At 40.9% G+C, this 22,376-nt stretch overlaps 2 protein-coding genes across 4 annotated transcripts in view; one reads left to right on the forward strand and one right to left on the reverse strand.

Moving 5' to 3' along the window:
* LOC124855333 (SAM and SH3 domain-containing protein 1-like) overlaps positions 1 to 17,622 on the forward strand; it is an 89,397-nt gene extending 71,775 nt beyond the window's left edge. For both annotated transcript variants that reach the window (XM_047345100.1, XM_047345101.1), the window contains exons 6-18: positions 51 to 137; positions 251 to 363; positions 1,860 to 1,961; positions 2,781 to 2,910; positions 5,452 to 5,846; positions 6,594 to 6,668; positions 6,985 to 7,128; positions 7,213 to 7,345; positions 7,634 to 7,803; positions 7,883 to 8,086; positions 9,316 to 9,466; positions 10,001 to 10,132; positions 16,195 to 17,622. In XM_047345100.1, the coding sequence (XP_047201056.1) occupies positions 51 to 137; positions 251 to 363; positions 1,860 to 1,961; positions 2,781 to 2,910; positions 5,452 to 5,846; positions 6,594 to 6,668; positions 6,985 to 7,128; positions 7,213 to 7,345; positions 7,634 to 7,803; positions 7,883 to 8,086; positions 9,316 to 9,466; positions 10,001 to 10,132; positions 16,195 to 16,889 (2,531 nt within the window). In that variant the 3' untranslated portion in view covers positions 16,890 to 17,622. The remainder of the gene's footprint in view (positions 1 to 50; positions 138 to 250; positions 364 to 1,859; positions 1,962 to 2,780; positions 2,911 to 5,451; positions 5,847 to 6,593; positions 6,669 to 6,984; positions 7,129 to 7,212; positions 7,346 to 7,633; positions 7,804 to 7,882; positions 8,087 to 9,315; positions 9,467 to 10,000; positions 10,133 to 16,194) is intronic.
* ddo (D-aspartate oxidase) lies at positions 17,073 to 22,129 on the reverse strand. Of its 2 annotated transcripts, none has more exons than XM_047345102.1 (5): positions 22,095 to 22,129; positions 20,729 to 20,900; positions 18,726 to 18,834; positions 18,465 to 18,641; positions 17,073 to 18,361 (listed from the first exon to the last, which is right to left on the reverse strand). In XM_047345102.1, the coding sequence occupies exons 2-5, from the start codon at positions 20,898 to 20,900 to the stop codon at positions 17,803 to 17,805; spliced, it is 1,017 nt and encodes a 338-aa protein (XP_047201058.1). In that variant the 5' UTR covers positions 22,095 to 22,129; the 3' UTR covers positions 17,073 to 17,802. The 2 variants fall into 2 exon arrangements, with proteins under 2 accessions (XP_047201058.1, XP_047201059.1); XM_047345103.1 differs by lacking the exon at positions 22,095 to 22,129 and adding an exon at positions 21,801 to 21,859.
* Between the last annotated feature and the right edge of the window lie 247 nt (positions 22,130 to 22,376).

A 22,376-nucleotide genomic window follows, 5' to 3' on the forward strand; every position in this document is an offset into this window, starting at 1 on the left:
TCTGCGTATGTATTTCCTTGTACATTAAAGAACGTTCATGTCACTCTTAGGGAAATGGGATGCGAAGAAGAGGAGCAAGTCTTTATGGCAGAGTTTTCGCAAGTCACAGAAGGGGGTGATGCGTCAGACTTCAAGGGGTAAAAAAAAAAAAGAATGACTTTTGGTTTATACGAATTCTGCAACAATGTAGCTAAGTTTTTTATTATTATTTGACATGCAGATTTTAAGTCCTGTGCCTGTTTATTACCAGGTGATGATGTTGGTTTCGTTGCCAGTGAAATCACAATGAGTGATGAAGAACGTATCCAGCTGATGATGATGGTAAAGGAGAATATGATCTCAATAGAGGAGGCTCTCGCACGGGTATGATGTCATCATTTCAAAAATATTATATTTTGAAAAACGTAAATAAAATGTTTTACACTAAATTAGGGAAAGCCGATATGATCCAGTTATACAAATACTTTTTACGAAAATCGGTTTCCTCTTAAAAAAAAAAAAAAGGGTTAAATGAGCATATGGGTGGATCTAAATCAGTTAGAAATAAATTAGAACATTGCCAACAAGTTTATTTCAGTCATGCAATTCAACAATTGAAATTCATATTATGTATATTCCATGAACACAGAGTGATATATTTCAAATGTTTGTCATTTTGATGATTATAGCTTACAGCTGACCAAAACTAAAAATAATGTTTCTCAGAAGAGTTTAATTTAACAAAAGACCAATAAAAAAGATTTTAAATACAGAAATGTATCTCCATGTGCTCCACAGTGTATGCACTCTATATCTGGGTTATTTTTGCATGAAATACTGCATCCATGTGGCGTGGCATGGAGGTAATCAGTCTGTGGTTCTGCTGGAAGCCCAGGTTGCTTTCATAGCAGCCTTCAGGTCATCTACATTGTTGGGTCTGGTGTCTTTCATCTTCCTCCTGACAATCCTCCATAGATTCTCCATGGGGTTCGGGTCAGGTAATTTGCTGGTCAGTTAAGCAAAGTATCACCATGGTTACTGAACCAGCTTTTGGTACCTTTGGCCGTGTGGGCCAGTGCCATATCCTGCTGGAATATAAAATCAGCACCTCCATACAGCTTGTCAGCAGAAGGAAGCATAAGAGCTCTAAAATTTCTTGGTAGATGGCTGCATTGACTGTGGACTTCAGAAAACACAGTGGACCAGCACCAGCAGATGACATGAAACCCCAAACTATCAATGGCTGTGGAAACTTCATGCAACGTGGGCTCTGTGCCTCTCCATTCTTCCTCCAGACTCTGAGACCTTGATTTTGCAAAATTTATAACAGTCCAGATGTCTTTCTGCTTAGCCCAGGTTCAAGGATTCTGACGTCAGTGGCTTAACACAAGAAATGAGACCGTTGTAGCCCCCTGTCCTGGATATGTCCACACCTTCTCAATTTACCCCAAACTCTACACAATGTTCTGAAGGCAGCAGTTATCTCTGTTTCTTGTGCATCTTATTCACTGCCACATTTTTCCTTCCACACAACTTTCCTATAAAAAAAGTAATATAGCACTGTCAACAACCAGCTTTTTCAGCAATAACCTTTTGTGGCTTAAGCTTTTTGTAGAGTAGGTCAACATTTGGTGGATATGATTTTCACATTTTTAATTTATTACTTAACTTCTAATTTATTGAGGTGCTCCTGTATGGTCAACATATGTTTTATCTGACCTAAGAAATTAATTCAGTAGGTTTCATTCTTTTTGCCACTGTTGAAATGTAAACCATGTTTTCCTGTATAGCACTTTGAATTACTCTGTATATGAGTGTTGCTACACAAACTAGCCTTGCTTAACTGAATCAACCAAAAAGCTTGTTTTGCTTCTTTGCAGCTGAAGGAGTTTGAGACCCAAAGTAGACAAACAAGCAGATGTGATCCCCCCGAGTCCCCAGAGCCCTCCGGTCCCGGGTTAAATGACTTGTTCAGCTGCAACGTGAGTTTCTCCGCTCTGCGGGCCTCTTAGTTACTGTGTACTGCTAAATCACTGAATAAGGCTGCATGTTGTGCTTCAGGGGCCTCTGGTTTACTCGTGCCAAGGCCGCCGAGCTGTTGACAGTGCTTCCCTCTTTCACTCTGCCCATGTCCCAGCGATGAACCTGGGCCCCTCTAAAGCTCTGCAGTTTGAGGCCCTTTCCCAACCACAGAGCTCTGGGTGGACGTCTATTCATCGCTGTCAAAGCGCTAACCCCCTATTGTGCTGCATCAAGCGGGTGGATTCAGCACAGGGCCACTGTTATGCACGCCACAGCTCTTTTATGCATGGGTGGGGTGATTAGGGGGGCTCAGGTTCGGGACACATTTTTCATATTCGTCTGGATGTCCTGTCTTTTTCTCATGTCATTTTTTAAAATTTTCTTTAACTAATTTTCTCTCACATTGAACTTTCTGTTTATAATCAGCTGTCATTTTGTCTCTAGATGTATATTCTGGGTTACATGTGCTGCCATTTTTTGGGTCAGACTTCAGATACACCACGGGCTTTCCAGTTCAAACAGTGGTTCAGGTTATTTCCAGCTAACCCTGCCTTCTCTCACACTTTACTTTAGTCTGGTCTCACACATAGCTCGTGGGTTTTCGGTCTGCAATATCAATGTGGTATCCTGCAACAGGACGTAGCAGCATTGTGCATGTCTGCAAGTGTCAACATCCAGCAGTTTTATATTTGTTCCTGTCCAAAATGTCAGTTTAAAGAAAGGAATCTTTTGTAGATGTGCTGTGAAATAAAATATTTTTCTTACCTCTCTTGTTTCAGCCAATGGAGCTGTCTGACAACGAAGAGGAATCGCCAACGTTCAAAAGGCTGCACAAACTGGTCAACTCCACTCGGAAAGTGAAGAACAAACTGATCAGAATAGATGAGTCCAAAAGGCCAGGAGTGGACGGTAGTGAAGCCTTCGTCTGTATATATACACATGCCTTGTAAAAAGTGTTACTACATCTTGAACTTTTTTTTACAACTAGAAATCTGGTGTGTGTTATTATTCAGCTCCCCTGAGTCAATACCTTGTGAAGCCAAACTTACAGCTTTTGGCCTTTTCTCTACCAGGTTTGCAAATCTATGGGCTGAAACTTTGGTTCATTCTTGTTTTATAAAATAGCCCAAGACTGTCAGTAAGTAATTTTTACCTCTCGTTAAAATTTTTATTTAGGTCTGGACTTTGACTAGGCCATTCTAATACATAAATATGCCTTGCCCTAATCCAGTTCTTTATAGCTCTTGCTGTGTTTTAAGGTCGTTGTCCTGCTGGAAGGAAAACTTCTGCAACAGTCTCAGGCTTTTGCAGCATCTAAAAGCATTTTTATTTTTTTAGTATAGCTTTGTGTTTAACATCATCCATCTTCACATCATTTCTGACCAGCTTCACTGTCCCTGCTATTAAAAAGCATCCCTACAGCATGATGCTGCCCCCACCATGTTTAATAGCAGTGGTGGTGGATTCAGTTTAACACTAGAACTCCCAGAGTTTTGAAAGTTTGATATGCCATAACTCTGGTTTATTAAATCTCTTTATCTTCCTGGCATCCTGACTTTTTTTTTTTTAAATAACAAAGTAAATAAAAGATCTAAGTATTTTTACCTCCAACTACCACAGCTGCTATTTTCACGACCCTATTATTTACATTGATATTTTTTTCCTGCGGCTGAGTATATGCGCAAGCGTTGCCTAGCAACCACCACTCTAGAGCGCAGTCTGAGGAAGAGATTGTTGGTATCCTACAAATGGCTTCCAGAAGGATATTTTCTGCTCAAGAGGCATTGGAAATGCTTCAAAAATTATATGATTGTGATTCTGGGGTCGAGAGGGATTCTGACGGCTCTTGGTCAGTATTCAGTTCCAGTGACAGCGGGTCAGAGAGTGAACCTCCCCCGGCTAAAATACACGAGTCGTCCTGTTAGCAGGAGGTTGTGGCGCATTATTTCAAGGTAGTAAAAGACTAGCCTATGTAATGATTTTATCATTTTAGGCTATAGTTTACAGATTAGTAAACTAATAATATATAAACTATAGCAACAGTGCCACAATCAGCGCAGGTTCAGAGACAGGGAGACGAGCCAGGTGCCCAGTGCCCAGCTATAAACCCAGCAATCCAGCTCACTGGCAGGAGAGAAACTACAAATCAAGTTACTGATAATGGAAAAAGAAATACACAAAAGGTTAGGTCATAGATATAGTAGCCCAGTAACAACAATCTACTCTGCGCTTCACAGCGTTTTCATCGCAAGACGAGCGCACACCTGGGAAGGTGGAGGAGAAAGGAAAGGATGGGACTGTGTGGACAGTAGTAGGGGAGGAAGAAAGTAGAGGGAGGCGTCAGAGCCAGAACACGTTGACAGAGCGCCAGATCTAAGATGTCTAGACCTCGTTCCTCTGCTTGGTGGATGCCGAAATGCTCATCCACGTTCAGGGCTGCAGTGTGGCTGAAGCCCACAGAGTTTTAGGAGATGATTCCTCCTCGGAGTGTGGATGAGCTGAAGGCATCTTTAGCACTAGTTTATGTCCACGGAGTAACATGGAGCTGTCCAGCTTTTGGTCAGATTAGTAAAGCTTTTTTTTAAATGTACCCGCTACTCTGTATTATTTTTCAGTACTATTTATAAATAATAATAAAACTTAATAGGTTTTGATCAAATACTATTATTAATTCTTGTCAAAACCATCATTTTATAGCGTGCAAGAAAACCTGTACCTGACCAATGTAACGCGATGACGTCATCACCGCCTTGCATCCAGAATGCTCGCCGTCAAATTGACGGGCTTGGGAGTTCTAGTAGTGTTAGAATTCTGGGAGTCCAAGTGTAAATGTGCACACGCAGTGTTTTACTAGAGTCTCGTATGATCGAACCACCTTCTTCCACAAGCTGTGTCCCCACATAGTTTCTGGCAAACTGGACTTCTCGTTGCTTTCTTTCAACAGTGGCTTTCCTCTTGCTAACAGAGCTGTGAATCTCTACAGCACCTCCTGAGTTACCATGGGACTCTTTACTGTTTTTCTGGTTAACGCTCTCAGTTCAGAAGTGCAGTCATGTCTCGGTAGGTTTGGGTTGAGCGATACCTTTGAGTGTTTATTATTAGTTGCATTGGATTGTATTTAGGGGTATCTGAGGGTCTCAGTACAAATGCATACAACAATTCTCAGATTTTTGTTGTTAAAAACTGCTCTATCACATAAAATCCTAATTAAACCAATTGAGGTTAGCAATTGTAACATGACAAAAAGTGGGAAAGTTGCAATCCCATGTAAACCAGAAGGTATTTACAATAAAGACACTTTCACATTCTACATTAAATTCAATAAGTGAATTTAATGTAGAGTGGAAAGAACATAGTTGTTTGTATTTGTGCCAAATCTACATACATTCCTGTTCTACTAAGAGTCTGACCAGTAGTCATGTGAATTATACATATTTTTTGTCTTCCCAGAGAGCCTAAATGTAGATGGTCTACCTTGTGGTGATGGCAGCATCCCCCTGCATTCAGGTGTGCAGAGGAAACTATTGGTTTGTCCCGTGGACTCCCTGGCTTCAGCTTTGCAGAAGCAACTCACCCCTGACAGGGACTCCGACAGCCTGACCACCTCCCTCTCCTCCAGCAGTCTGGACACGTGCAGCAGCCAGAAGGTACTCCATGCCTGCGGGAAGAGCAGCGAGAGTCCCATTCACCAGGAGTCCAGCGTGGCAGAGGAGGTGAGGCAGGCGGGCGAGGTCTCCTCCGTCTCTGAAACAGAGGGGTGCAGCGAAGAGGAGCCCAAAATGGCACGCTCAGTGACCGACGGAGAGCTCCGTCACCGGGCACTGGGCTCGCTAAGCCATCATGGAGTGAGTATTGAGGGGGTCTTTAAATGTGGAATACAGTGTGATGTTTTTAGTGAGAAAGCACTCTGTAGATGTCACATCATATGGGTCTAGTCTAGAAAGGCCCTGATCAGAGATTTGTGACCGAGTTGTAAATGTAAAGTTCTGACCTGTTTTTAGACGATTCCGATTTCTCTTTAAGAACTATAATTAACAGTAATAAAAATATTTCTACCTACCCTTCCTGCCATTTTCAACAAAACTAATAAAACCAAGTGCCTCTGTCCACATTCAATAAAAAACATACATGTACATCATGTTTAGCTCCATTGTAAATCATTACAGTTACTAACGTTTGTAAAATTTGATTTACATAACAAACATTGAACCCTTTTATAAATATCTGAACAAAAATCAGCCATAAAATTTGACAAATTTTTTACCTGAGGGCAGTAGATCAGGAGTTGCCATCTGAACTTTTGGGTGTGTTGTCATCCATGTTGAATCTAACCTGAAATGAGTTATACTCTTCTGCCACCACTAAACGGCGGTATAATGACCTCGCATTTGGACACCAGGTCCTTGTAGAGCAAGCTTTAATAGTATGGTATAGACAACCCAAAATGTCATGGCCACATATGTGCATGCCAGGTACTAGGAGGGTTAAAGAAACTGACATCAAGTCTAGGCCTGAAAGAACAGCTGCAGAGTGCACAGCGCTGGTCCTCTGACTTCTAAACCTTTGCTGTCTTGTTCTGGGGTTTCTTGCAGAGAGCCTGCAGCTTTGGAGGATTTGACCTGACCAGTCGCTCAGTTCAAACAGTCACTTCAGACCCTGACAACACTGTATGCTGCTAAAATTTAAAATTAACTCACTTCAATGAAATATTAACCAATTTTTTACTTTTGTAATGCCTTCAAAAAAAGCCTTGATTATTTTTCACATTTTGTGTTACAACTACAATCGTCAATATACTGGATTTATACTGCACTTGATTTTGTTTAGCGGTTAATCGGGGTTGAATATGTGCATGTAAAATTCCAGTGAAACATATTAGCGTTTGTGGTTGGAAGACAACAAAATGAGAAAAAGTTCAAAGGTGTAAATACTTTTCCAAGGCACTGTCCTTATATGTTTTTCCTTTTCGTTTTTTAAAATTAGACAAAAGGTGGAGAGAGTGGTTTGAGAGGCGAAGTTAAGTCTCCCTCAACATCACGGATTTCGCTGGGTAAAAAAGTCAAATCTGTGAGGGAAACCATGAGAAAACACATAACCAAGAGATACCATTGCTCTCTGTCTGAGCAGGTATGGTGTGTTGAAGTTTGCAGATCATTGTTGCAGCTGCTAAACACTGTTAATAACTTGTTTGTTTTTGTTCTACTGTGCTAGTCAAGTCCGGACCGAGTAGCCAGCTGCTCTCACTCGCCTCAGACCGACTCCGACTCTTTGGAGAAGCCCAAACTGAAGCCAGGAGGTTCTGTGGAGAGCCTGAGGAGCTCCCTCAGCGGGCAGAGCTCCATGAGTAAGTCGGCGGGTTTGCTGATGTGGGTGTAGGTACAGATAATTTGCCAAGTTTGTTTTAACTTGGCCTCAGAGCAGATGTGCAGTGTTTATCATCCAAGCTTTTGAAGGAATTTAAATCGCCTTCGAGGCAGTCTAAACATTCTGGTTCCACTCTGTTTAACTTTGTTGTAAAAGGTTGCTTCCACCACTTCAGTGTGGGTAGAAAGCCGATGAATAATGTTTGCCAGGTACTACCAGATGCATGGAGGCTTGTGGTCTTAATGTTTATTTTTTGTGATTGGCATAGGCGGCCAGACAGTCGGGACCACCGACTCGTCCAATAGCAACAGAGAGAGTGTGAAGTCAGAGGATGGAGAAGAAGACGAGTTGCCTTACCGTGGACCTTTCTGTGGACGCGCACTTGTCCATACTGACTTCACCCCAAGTCCCTATGACACAGACTCCCTCAAACTCAAGGTGCCCTGCAATAAATCACACGATACAAAGAGAATACCTTATGTTTTCAAAGAAGCTCATTTCGGACCTCTTTTTGCAGTGTGGAGATGTGATTGATATCATCAGTAAGCCCCCGATGGGCACTTGGATGGGAATGCTCAATGGTAAAGTCGGCACCTTCAAGTTCATTTATGTGGATGTTCTGAATAAGGAGGTGAAGCCGAAAAAGACACGCAGGAGGAGAAAGGCCAGGCATCCCAAACCCTCATCTGTGGAGGAGCTGCTTGAGCGCATTAACCTGAAGGTAAACATGACAGGAATCAGACACAGGCAAAAAAAGCAAAAATATTTATTGGATTTTTTTGTACTAAAGTAACAGTAAAGGAAACCTGGGCCGCAACATAAGGACACATTTTCTCTTAGCCACTAGTCAAAATGGAAAAGACAAGAGAACATGGCTAACCTAAACATGCTCAAATCTTCAGTGAGAACATTATTTAAAGTTTGTCACAGCTAAAAGACACGCTTTTGACATGGTAAGAAGGATGGGAAGCAAAGTAAAATAAAATCTCCAAAATTCACTGGTGAAGACGTGCAGAAATGTTTGGAGTTCATGCTGCAGCAATAAAGGATGAATTCATAGTATGGCTTTTTTCACATCTTTACCAGGGGTGCCAAGAAAGGCCGAGGCTGTTGTGCATTTCTTTACAAATAATGGAGAAAACAGATATAAACAAAAGCAGATGAAAACTTTTCAAAACACAGTAATAGAAAAGATCAGTCGCCAGTTTAAAGGAAAATAATTTTTTTTTATGTCTTACAAAAAAAATGTATGTAAAATGTAAAAGTCCTGAGTTTTTGCTATATATTGTGTTTAAGGCACGAGTGGCCTTTATTTTTGTTATTTTTTTCCAAATTAGGGAGATAGAAACTGGGGTGGAGAAGGGAAGAAGACATGAACCTGGGACTGTTGCGTTGAGGACTGGGTTGTGTGCTCTCCCGCTACGCCACGCGCTGTGCCCCGAGTTTATGCCACGTTTAAAGCAGAAAATCTGCATTATTGAAAATGCATTCTTTATTTCTTGATTAGAGATTGACAATTGGATGTAGTTTTTGTTCTTCGTCTGACTTAACTTTTAAACACATCAGTGAGACTGAAAGTATCTAACTTTGAGTATTCTTCCACAACTAACAACTTCCACACCAAGTGTTGATGTCAGACGCTTGTTTATTTTATTTACGGGTATGAGAGTGAATGGGGCTACATACAAATGCACCCCAATGTGACCTGGTACCTGGTACTGTCCAAGTATGGCAGGTTTACTGATCAAAAAAAGATAGGTATTTTCTACTGGGCCTGTTAGGCCTGATCAACTCACATCACTGCACAGATATAATTCGTTATCCATCCATCCATCCATCCATCCATCCATCCATCCATCCTTAAAATCTGTATGTCTGGGATTCATTTGGTTTTATTTTTTCACACTTACTAATATAAAAACATGTCTATCTCTCCTCACCTCTCATCAGGAGCATCTCGCCACCTTCCTTTTTAACGGCTATGAGGATCTGGACACATTCCAGCTGCTGGAGGAGGAGGACCTGGATGAGCTGAACATCACAGACCCTCAGCACAGAGCTGTGCTGCTCACTGCTGTGGAGCTGCTCCAGGAGTATGAAGGTGGGTCTGCTCAGCACCAGAAGGTAGAGATAAACAGGATTCCTACAAAGATTGGATACATTTGGAAACTGATTTAAATACAGCTCTGAAAAATGTGGAAAAATAAAATAGAGTGGGGAAAAATATTTGTAATCCCAGACTTTGTTCAGTTTTCTATTGTGACAGAGTTGCATCTATTCATCCGTCCGTCGGTTCATTCATTCATCCATTCATCTGTTTGTTCATCTATCCATCCAATTGCCTATTCACCTGTCAATCCATCCATCCTTGAATCCATCTATTAACTCATCTTTTCTACCTTCCTTCCTTTCTTTCTTCCTTCCTTCCTTTCTTCAGTATTCATAGTGAAGTTTTGTTTCTTTAAAAAATAAATAACTACATAACTCAGAATTTGGACAATTTCCATCTGGAAAAGTATTTACATATAAAATCTGTGGGAATCAAGGACAAATTCTTACCATCTATATATATGCAGATATAAATGTGACACAAATGTGACTCTCAGCCCCCTGCTGGTGGTGTTATACATTGCAGGAAGCAGCGACCCTGAACGAAGCAGTCAGTCCGGATCCTCACAGGAGAAGCTGTTTCTGGACAGGCGTGGAGTCCTGGGTGATTCCCCGCAGGACTCAGGCTGCTACGAGAGCAACGAGAACCTAGAGAACGGTAATGACAGCCTGACTCGCCTGTGAACACTGTGCTGTTCTCCAGCCTCCTCTGTCTCATCTATAAAGACTCTCTGGGCCTCTTTTTCTCCTCAATGCTCAAGTATTCCAACCCACCAGCTTCAGCTTTCATGCTCTTCTGGAATGACTCTGTTATCATCACATTTACCACTGATGCTCTTTTCCCCATGCCTAATCATACAGCTTTCTGCTGCTACATCTCTTTATTAGGCATGGCTTTTATGGGTTTCCAAACAACAACTAAAAACTCAACAATGACAGCAGAACGGAGATGACAGATATCCGTTTTTATGAGAAGCTGAAGTTCACAGTGAAATCTTTAAAACCCTCTAGCCACCTATATGTGGAGCAGCTTGCAGGTTTGCTCACAGACCGATCTATGGTCTGAACTCGTGTGGTTTCTTTTCTGCTTTAGCTGCAAATAGTGACATTGGAACCGCTGTGTGAGAAAGCCTTTAATCAACTCTACACTTTATTTTCTGGTAATTGCAGTACATATCTATTGTGAGTGCTTGGCCTATTTGCAGCGACACTGCAGGTCAGATGTTTACATACAGTCATCACTGACATGAATCTCATTTTTCTGACTTCAAATAATGTAGTTTTACTGTCCCTTTTACAAGTTGAACAGATTTTTTTAAACCAAATAACTCAATGAATTTTAAAAGCAAGAAAAGATTTAACTGTGGATTTTCTCTATTCTACACATGGTCAAAATGGTACATACAGGCTTAAATTAGAGCGGCACAATATATTTTGCCTGTTGGACTGGCTTCTATTGCCTTTTATGCCCACTCCTCATAGAGTGTAGATCATAGTGACTAAGATGCTAAAACTGCAGGAAGGTAGTGAAATTATAGTGATGTTAGAAAAGAAGAAGACTGGGGGTTACGTATATTTTATATCATATAATTTCATATTTCCTTTTATTGTGCCGCCCTTCGTTAAATATAAAACTATATCTCCACCAATATTTAGATAAATGATCCCAGACAAACCACTTGCTTTTCATATCCATCAACACACTTCTGGTATAACTGGCTGGATATTTGATTCTCCCTGGCAGAAATAGAGTTGATCTAAGTTGGTTTCCTGCTACAGACCAGATTTTTAGGTGTAGTCCATAAATCTTCAGTATACTTGAGGCCTTTCCAAAAACGTAATGTTAGCCTGCTTTATCTTTTCTCAGACCGATTTTAAATGTGTGTTTGCCATCATTTTCTAGTTGGAACAACCAACTGTGTTCAACTTCCAACATGTTGGCTATTTAATAAATGTGACGTTTATTATTCTAACCACTTTGTGCAATGCATCAATATCAATATCACTGACAGCGAAACAGGCCCACATCATAATGCCACAAGAAAGCCTCACCTTGACTCCTCCAAACATTCTTCCTGTCATTGTAGCCAAAGTGAAGAATGCTGATTTTCTCATTCCATAAAACCTTTCTCCAGAAGACATTTGGTTTATCCGGATGAGCAGATTCATGTTTCAGTTGAGTTTGAAGATGTCAAGAGGCTCGTTTTAATGCTGCAACCCCCTCTCCCCATGGCAACATTTGTTTGCAGCGACTCTTTTGTTTCAGTACTGATGTTAGACTTGAGCCGTGGTGATTCCTGGACTGTTCCTGATCTTTCTAAGGAATTAACGTTCCTCTCAGAGGGAAAGTTTGGCGCAGACTTTTGAAACTTGGAAAATAAACGTGGCAAAACTGTCTTTGAAATGCGAAAAGCTTGTTGCACGCTGCAACAACTGTTTTTGGATCTTTTTAAAGGACATTAACCAAACATAATGGGTTCGTGTGCATGTGTTTGAGCTTATATAATAGCATGTATGATATTGATCCTGTGTGGATTAGTGAAAACTCATAAAACCTTCAGAATTGTGCAGCCAATTTATTTTTATAAATTTAATTAAAGATGTATTATCATTTTATCCCAGAAAGGAGCTGCTCAAATGCATAATTAAAAGCCCCAAATTAATAAAATGCTTGTGTCATGACTGTGTGCAAACCTCAGAACTGTATATCATGCTTACTGTGGTTATCTGCTGGAGTTTGCTAACCGTTAAAACACAAACGCTTGTATTTATTGTAAATGAGCGCTCTGAATGTCAACGTGTCACCATGTTGCTTGGCTTCACCTGTACTCTGTTCAGATTCTGCTGTTTGTGTGTATATTTTTCTAGTCCAGTAAAACGTAATGTTGCACAATATTTTATCATGTGCCTGACTGCTGCTTCATGCAGTGGAATTAAAGTATTTTAAAGTCTACCTGTTGAAATGTGGCATTTTGTACAACTAACCTTAGATGCACTAAAATGCAGAAGATATGACGTTTAAATGACAGTCAGAAATTTCTTACAGAAGCAGTTCAGGTTCTCCACAGGTTCTGAAGTGTGCTTCTGTCATGGTTGAGTGTGAGTTTTAACAGGTCCATGCTTTACGTCACTGGGCTGCTTGCATTTCTTTTACACATCGTTCATTCCGGCTTTCATCTCTAAGCTATCCTCTCGCAGCATCTCCATATTCCAGCTCTGTTGTTGTTCTGTCTCACAAAAACAATACATTTTTTTTTACATTTCGTTCATTAACCTCAATTTCAATGAAGTTGGGATGCTGTGTAAAACTTAAAACAGTATAAAATGAATTGCAAATCCTGTTCAACCTATTTACAATTGAAATCACTGCACTGTTCTACAGGTGAGCAGGTTAACTGGAAACAGGTGAGTGTCATGATTGGGTATAAAAGGAGCATCCCTGAAAGGATCAGTTGTTCACAAGCATGGATGGGGGGGCGGTTCACCACTGCAACAACTGCATGAGCAACTAGTTCAACAGTTTAAAGATTACATATTTTGCTTTTAAATCCTTCCTTTTCACATTTAAATCATTCAGTTGTGGTCTATATAAAGTGGAACTGCAATGCTTTGGTCTGAACTCCTTGTTATTGTAGCTCCAAAGGCTCCTCTTTTACCCCTGTTCTGAGGTGCGTCTGAGAGCAACGCATTTTGGTGCTGTCTCTTTAAATGCTGTTGAGGTTCTTCACACCACACCCCCCCTCCAGGTCAAAGAGCGTTTCACTTTGGCCATCTTTGTAGTTTGATAACAGTTATCTAGCTCTGCAGAAACAAGACAAAAATGGCAAAAACAATGCTGAACTGTTAATAATATTTAAAACACAGCGCTAACATCAGCTGAAGGCATGATGCTACTGCTATCAAAACAATGGCCAGGACGTCATATCAACACACAATAAATTCATGTCTTAAATAAAGTTTGTTGTCATTGTAGCGTTATTTTCAGCTTACCGCTTTGCTGCGTTCGTCGTTTCCATAGACAGAAGGAACTGACCGCTTAATCAGATGAAGTCTTTCAGCAAATCCTTCTTGATACTGGTGGAGGTTGCTGAGGAACTCGCCCTTGAAGTCGGGAAAATAGGAATTTCCCTACTGATGTTAGAACATTTCCATGAAAAATAAAATAAAATCAGTCACTTTGAAGAAGTTCTGATGCTGGAGGACGGTGTAATGAATTGTGTGGGTTGATACACCCAACAACCGAACCGAACTTATCCTCTCACAGCGTAGGCATACTTGAACTTGGACTACAAAATTGCAGTGAGAAATAAATATGGTTGATACACGAAATTGATCACCTGGAAGTTCATGACCTCATTCAGGTGTCCGCAGTGAATGCAGTGTTATGACAATTGGAAAAATGTAACAGATGATAGAGAAAACTGAACGGACTGAAAAATACGACCCAAGCAGAATATAAAGAAATCTCTGCAACACCTGGAGAAACTAAATTAAACTTTTCTGCACTCCTGCAGACTCCAAGTAGACAACATGTATTTAAGGGCTAAAAAAGTGGATTTTGCATGATAAGTCCCCTTTAAGAACATTTCTCAACCTACAGTTGCAAGGAATTTAGGAATTTCATCATCTACAGTCCATGATATCATCAAAATATTCAGAGACTCTCGAGAAATCTCTGCATACAAGTGGCAAGGCCAAAAACCAACAATGAATGCCAGTGCATTCAATTCTGGCTTCTCTGGTGCCCGAGCTAATCTGAGATGGATTGACGCAAAGTGGAAAAGTGTTCTGTGGTCTGACGAGTCCACATTTCAGGTTGTTTTTGGAAATCAAAGACGTTGTGTCCTCCAGACCAACAAGGAAAAGGACTATCGGGATTTTTATCTGCACAACATTCAAAAGCCAGCATCTGTGATGGTATGGGGGTGTGTTAGTATCCATGGCATGGGTAACTTGCACATCTGTGAAGGCACCATTAATGCAGAAAGGAACAAAAAGGTTTTGGGGCAACATGCTGCCATCTAAGCAACATCTTTTTCAGGGACGTCCCTGATTATTTCAGCAAGACAATGCCAAGACACATCCTGCTCATGTTACAATAGCATGGCTTCATAGTTAAAGAGTGCAGGTACTAGACTGGCCTGCCTGCAGTCCACACCTGTCATCCATTGAAAATGTGAGGCACATTAATAAGAGCAAAATACGACAACGGAGATAATAATGGGAAAGAATTTCACCTACAAAGCTTCAACAGTTAGTGTCCTCAGTTCTCAAATGCTTAATGAGTGTTAAAAATGAAGGTGATGTAACACAGTGGTAAACATGCACCTGTCCCAGCTTTAATAGAATGTGTAAAATGAGTGAATATTTGCAAAAAACCAATAAAGTTTAGCAGTTTGAACATTAAGGATATTTTCTTTATAGTGCATTCAGTTGCATATAGGTGGAACAGGATTTGCAAATCATTATATTCTGCCTTTATTTGTTTTACACAAACAAATAACATCCTCACTTCATTGGAATTGGGGATGTATTATGACCACATATTCCAACGCATTGTATGTAATAGATCAACACAAAGTAACACATATTTGTGAATTTTTAATACTTAATAGTATGCCATGCATTACTATCCAGCCCCTCTGAGGCAAGATTTTGTAGAACCACATTCAGCTGCAATTCCAGGTGCAAGATTTGTTTCTAGCAGCTGACATGTTGAGGTGGAAAATTTTGCCTGTTTTTTGCAAAACAGCTGAAGCTGTCATACCAGACAGGGATCATCTCTGAACATCGGTTTTCACATTTTGCCACAGATTCTGAATTGGGTTTAGTTCTGGACTTTGACTGGGCCATTCTAACACAACACTCTATCCCAGTCTCATTCTTTTGCAGCATCTAACATGCTTTTTTTTTTCCAGGATTGACCTGTGTTTAGCTCCATCCATCCTCCTATGCTTTTTGACTTGTTTCCCTGTTTTGTGGGAGAAAAAAACATTTCCCCAAATGATGGTGCATGCAAGTTTCACTGTAACAAGCTCAGGGTGATGTGCAGTTTTTCTATCACCTGCTTGCTGTCAGTTACATCATGACCCACTGACAGATACAGGACAGTCGGTCCCAAGGTCCAGGGTTGGGGACATCTGTCCTGCATGAGCAGGTATCCCCAACCTATTATGGCTTTCTTTCAACCAGGGCTTTCTTCTTGGAGTGCAAAACCAATAGTTACCCTGTCAACAGATTCTTCCACCTGAGCTGTGGATCTCTGCATCTCCTCCAAAGTTACCATGGAGCTCTTGGCTGAAACTTTATCTCCAGTCTGTCAGGTGTGTTCTTTGTTCTTCACCAAGCGGTTTGTTTACTGATTAGGTTACTTTTCACCTAATCAGTAAAAAGGTGAGGAACACTGGAAAGATCACTGGATTTTTATGGGTATCAGATTATAGGGAACTTAATATAAATGCAAGTCACAGTTTTTAGATTTTTATTTACCAAGAAACTTCTTAACTATGTATCATTTTCTGTCTAACTCAGAATTATGCACCACCTTTTGTTGGTGTATCGGATTAAATCACCTTAAAATACACAAAAGTTGTGGCTGTCATGTGACAAAATGTGGAAAAAGTCAAGGGTTATGAAAAGCTGCAAGCCACTGTAGTTGAAATGCATGAAAGAACTAGATTGCACCTGCATGATCCACACACACTTCCTTTGTAATTTCAGGAAGGCACAAAAAGTCCATTGCATCCATCAGCAGGTCTTCATTTGGATTTGAATCCAGCCACAACCCATCCGCTGAGTCCCCCGTCTGCCCTTCCACATCCACTTCCCTAAATAAAACTCACCTGCCCTCCATTGAACCATCCCTTAGACCCCAGAAGAACTGCTTTGCATGCCTAAACTCGGGAAAAGTCATTGCTAGAAGTCAGAGCTTCACAGACCTTAGAAGAAACCCAGCACCTATCCTGTTGCAGCGCTGCATGTCCCTAAAAGGTCTCCACAAAGGGCAAGAGAGGATGCAACCCAAGCCTGAAGACTGGGTTGTGACCACCACAAAGCCCGTTCAGGCCTCACACCACACTGGAAATCCTCCTCTTGTGTGTAGAGCTTCTAACCCAGACAAGGATAATGTGTTTGCTCCCAAACAGACAGAGAAAACAGAGAGCAAACCCAATAAGTTGCAGCAAGCTGCAGAAAAGTCCAGTCAACCAGACTTATGCCAAAACCTCCTCCTATCAGAAACCACCTGTAGGCACGACGGTACCGATCAAACCTCTGCAGCGGATAAGAAAAGTCGCTCAGTTTCGGCTGCTTCAGAAGCTAGACGACTAAAAATGAGAAGAAATACAAAGATTTCCACACATTTAGTAAATGAGGAGTCTTTTGTGGAACAGAAGAATCCATTTCCAGCCTGCTGACCTAAAACTGGAACCAGTTTCTGCTAAAGTTGTGATTTCATGTGTACAGTAAGGAGGCTGTTTTTTTGGCTTTGCTGATGCTGTATCTGGATATGGCTTTTGTTTGTCTGATCATTTAGAAAAATGTAACGGAAGAAATCCATGCAGTTTTCTTGTGACGTGAAAACATGAACAAAGTTGAAGTAAAGTGCAGCACTTTTTACTAAAACTTTTTTTACAAAAGGTTCTGCAGAGGTTCAGACCAGAGTCCAGCAGTACCTCAGCAGCAAGGAACCATTTCATCAGAACAAAATCTTCAGTATTACTGAGGTTATTGCAACTAAACATATCCATGCAATCCATTATAATCTTCAGTTACAAACAATTCTTGTTATATTCATGTAAATATACCTTCCTACTGAAGATGGATGAAAGGTTTAAAGTTAGTATTGTACTTATATAGGTATGATTTATATGCATTTAATGTTTATTATGTAGATGTTAGACATGTTAGCTGCAGCATCATCTTCATGACTTTTCCATCTGTTTCCCACAATTAGTTTTTATTAATGTAAATGATAAAAATGTTTACCTATTCATTAATTCAATTTATAAAGTTTTCTTTATTAAATATACTGTATGTACCACTATAAGTTTGCTATTAAATAAGGTATTTATGGTATGTTGTAAAATCTGTTAATGATTAGACAAAAAACTAAACTGAAATAAAATGTATCCATAGATTACAACTTGATATGGGCCGGTATGAGATTTTTACTGTATGATAACCTTGTTTAGTATAGTTTTATGCTATCACGGTATTAACATGAAAGATTGGAACAAAAATGTATAACATGATCTGAATGTGGGGATTGAAACATGATGCTAGGATGTTCTGTCTGGAGTAAAGGTAGGTTTTAGTGGTCTAATTACTTCACAGTTTAGCCTGTTGAGGCATTTCTTTAAGGCACTGCCTGACCAATTCCAGGGCATCCAAAGCTGTACCCCAGGCGATGGTGACCCCCCAGCCCCCATGGCCATAGTTGTGAACAACCGGCACCATACGGCCCTGCAGCTGCAGCCACTCCCTCTCAACCCTAGGGTTCCTTCTGCTCGGCCTCAGACCGACCCACTCGCTGAGAACTTTTGCTTTCTTCAAGGATGGCTCCAGACTGCTGCAGCGGTCCAGGATGCCATCGGTGTCTCCTTTGTCCACATGTAGCCGCCAGTCTCCCTCCTGTCTCGTTCCACCTATGGTGACGCTGTGTATGCCAGGGTAGATGTAGGTTTTCCCGTCTCCGTCTCTGATGAAGTGCGTCAACCAGGGCGCATCCACCTTGAGGACCTGGCCCCTGACTGGGTACACGCTTGCGTCACCCACCAACTGTTTCGACCCAAGACCGGAGCAGTTGACAATAAAGTCAAAGCTGTCACTTAACTCCTGCAGACTGTTAACTTTCTTCTGCTCCACCCGGCCTCCAGCTTTTCTAAACCTTTAAAGAAACCAGTATTGTGTGACGTTTACATTATAGCAAGTTGGTAGCATTTAAAATCTCAAAAATATGATCAAACTTGATTATAATAAGGAGAACAAACCTTTCCTCGAGCCAGGGAAGGTAGGTGGAGCATTCACACTTAACAGTAGTGAATGCTTGTCCGAACTTGTGATCTGGAAAACGTTTCAGTTCGCCATCAGTCATATTTCTAAAGCCAGTCACAAAGTCAGACCAGAATGGTTTCCTGTTGGTCGGAACTTCCTTGAAAATCTGCCAGCTATGAAAGAAACAAAAGCAAAATCAAAGAATGCAAATAGGAGTGATTAGCATCTTCTTTTATTATGGATTTATATAATGTTACCCAGAGCTCAGCATTACGCCAGCATCGGGTGAGTGCTGAGATTGTGCAATAGCTAGCAGGTTATCAAAGCTGTCCTTGAACCAGCGTCGTTGTCTTTCCAGAAGGATATCTGAGAGAAAAGTGCAGTAAAATCAGCAGCTTAAGCATGCAAAACATCTATGGCCTTTATGATTTCTGGGAGCTTGTTTCATGAAAAGGCACAGTAATACAACGTCCATTGTTGTTTGTCTTCACATTGGATGTGTGGGTGTGAGTGTTTTTATGTGTACACATGAGGGTGGGAATGTGTGATTGTGACTGTGTGTGCCTGTTTTTGTGTCAGGTTGGGTCTTAGGCTACTCCCTCTCCTGGATCAGGTAAGGCCTCCCATCAAATGTTAATGATATGCTAATTTTGTGAGATAGGAATTTTGGGTTTTCATGAGCTGTATGACAAAATCATCCGTATTAAGACAATAAAAGACCTGAAATATTTCAGTTAGTGTGCAATGAATCTAAAATATATGAATGTTAAATTTTCATCATGACATTATGGAAAATAATGAACTTTATCACAATATGCTAATATTTTGAGAAGGACCTGTATATAACCTCCAATGTCTGGATTTATTTAAAAGCAAACATCATTTGTTTCCTGGTATTCAACTTGTTTTGTGAAGACTCCGAATTTCTTTTTGTAGACCTCAGTTTCAGTTTCTTCAATATAAGTTTTCGGGAAAAAAAAGTGGGGGTCTATCTCATTGCAGAGGACAGAGAAGAGATGAGCATTTTGGTACATGATTTAAGCCCTATTTACACAACCCGACCATTGAAAACTTGATATTTTTTTTCATTTCTGTTACACATCTACATGACATCGGTTTGATTATAATCTCTGTTCATATGGAAAGAGTAGACAGGTGAAAATGGTGTAGTTCGTGTAAACGAACAGTAGAAAACCCAGCTAAACTATCCATTTTCACCAGAAAATGTTGCAGTGTGAACAGGTCTATATTGGGTTTACCGTTTTTTATTGCCGTGATTTTAATGGGGTTTACCTGCTTTAGCTATGACTAACGCCACATGATATGATGCTTTTGTTGACTTGTCATTTACAGTGCTAAAAGTATGAATTACTTCCTGCTGTGACCACAATTAATTTAGCCTCCTGTCAAAAGACTCCCGGGGCTTGACCAACAAACCTAGGAGTTTTGTCTCAATATGACACTGGAGTCAACATGATCTTGTGTCGTCAGCCAGCACCTATTAGCAGACAACACACTGTGGCAGTGGAGCATCTTCACAACCAGTCCATAAAAATCCGAACTTTGAATAATCATGGTCATACTTCCTTCATTTTTTTGCTTGGTCCAGACTGTCTCCTCACTATATCTTTAGGTACTACAAATGTATCTATTTTATCTCTGGCCTAGGCTAGACGAAGTTGGCTAAATGCACACAGTTTCTGTTTTATTTTTTCCTCAAGTCACACCCCTCTCCCTGACGAATTTTGGCGCCCCATAGGCGACGCACGCCCCACACTTTGAAAGCCCTGATCTAAACCATTCCATTTTAGCTCGTCCTGCTAGAAGGTAAACCTCCTCCCAGGTCTCGCAGTCTCTAAAAGCTTTTCTTTGGCCCTGGATTTGGAGCTCCACCCATCATCCCACCAGTTCTGATAAGCTTCCTTATCCCTGGTGAAGATTACCATCCCCACAGCATGATGCTGCCACCACAGTATTTCCTGCTGGTGAACACACAGATAAACACTAATAACTAATTAGGTGACTTATGAAGAAAATTGCTTGAACTTTGTTTTATTTTGGGGTAGCAGAGTTTAGGGGGTTAATATTACCGCACTTTTATTTGTAAAAGAAAATGTGAAAGATCATAAAATATAATTGTCCTTCCATATACAGTAAAGCACAACTTTGTGTTAGTTTATCTTGTCAACATTTCTAACAAAATACCTATATGTTTGTTTTTGCATTGTGACAAAATGTGAAAAAGTTCAAGGCATGGCACCTGGAAATTCAGCAGCCAACACGATCCCAGCAGCTCCATCACTGGTGGTGTTTGGGCTGAACTTCTCCGACAGAAGAGTGACCGAGCAGAGAGGGAGGTTCTCGGCGATGCAGACAGCAGTGGAGAGTCCAACCACACCGGCCCCGACCACGACACCCCGGACACTTTTCATCTGAAACAACCGCAGCAGAAGCGTCTCACACTGCTGAACGACAGACCTTTAGAATCACTTTTTTCTGCCAAAGTTAATCCTCAACTAGGAGTTGCAATATGTAACCGATCCGATCCAGGAACCAGTAACAAAAACGTCACTATAAGCACCTTTCTACGAGATAACACGTTGCCTAACAGTCATTAACAACGGATCCATGAAAGGCAGTTTCGCTTCTATTTATTGCATGGTGTTATTTATGGACCGACACCTGCCTACATGCTGTGGTAACACATTAATCGCCTTCCACTACATCAGAAATGTCTGTGTTTGAGACAGATCCTTGACATTGGGCTGAGAAAACCAAAATAGATCAGCTGTAATATTAATCCCCGTCTACGACGCTGAAGTTAGCATCCGATTCGCAGCTTCTGACTCCCCATACTATTCTGCCCCATTTATTGAATCTGGACTTGAGGGTGACATTTTTTCGGGAGTCCCACGTGTCGGACGGGAGACAGCATTAGTAAAGATCACGTGATTGGGACGTTACAGGATAAAAAATGAACAGGAGCAGACGGGAGCGGGAACTAACCAATAGGAGGGGAAATAAACTAGGATCAATTGTCTTTGGAAATGTAAAACTTTGTTATAAACTTTAAGGAAAAAACAAATTTGGATCGACGCCGCCATTGTGTAGTTTTTTTTCCAAGAAGCCTACACTATAATGCGAGTCAAACGAACTACACGACCCACAAGCCAACAGTGCTTCTGATCGATATTTTCTACCTGCGTTCAGAATGGAGGGAACAAACGCAGGTGAAGAACTGGACGTGGTAAAATTGGATTTGTAACTTAAAGTCAGAAGTAAAGACTTATCTATTAAACTCATAGAGCTGACAGGAAAGTTGCAAATATTACCGAACTTCAGGAGAGTTGAATGGAGCGGTGTTAACACGCAGTCTGCTGCTTGCAAAACGTTTAGTCGTAATCAAGTTCACCAGTAATTAAGGGACACTTGTAAGCAGTGTCAACAGGTGAGAAATGTAGGATTATCATACTAGAGACATAAAATTATCGTATTTTGAGGGAAATTATCGTACACTCGTCATAACCAAAATAACAAGTCTGTTGATGTGTTGAATAGCGTCTAACAGGTACTCGCAGCTTTGTGACGTCAGTACTGAATGGCTTTATCAACAGCTGCAGCCTCACAGTGCCGGGGCTCTGCTTCTTCTTCTTTTCCTCAATCATGGGCGGGCGCAGTGGACTATTCAGCCAATCATGGCCGTTGTTCTGAGGCCAACGCATTACGTCACATTTAGAAAAGCACAATTGGCTGGAATTTCCAGCATTTGTTTCCGAATCCGAACACAGATGCCTTCAAGGTTCACAAAAAAACTCCGACAGACTTTGGCGATAGGCTGATGACGACTGATTACAACCACACATTCACGGAATGGTCAAATTATCGTACATTTGGCCTTTTTTAGGAAT

This window comes from Girardinichthys multiradiatus, chromosome 19 (genome assembly GCF_021462225.1).
Source record: "Girardinichthys multiradiatus isolate DD_20200921_A chromosome 19, DD_fGirMul_XY1, whole genome shotgun sequence".
Lineage (NCBI taxonomy): Eukaryota > Metazoa > Chordata > Actinopteri > Cyprinodontiformes > Goodeidae > Girardinichthys > Girardinichthys multiradiatus.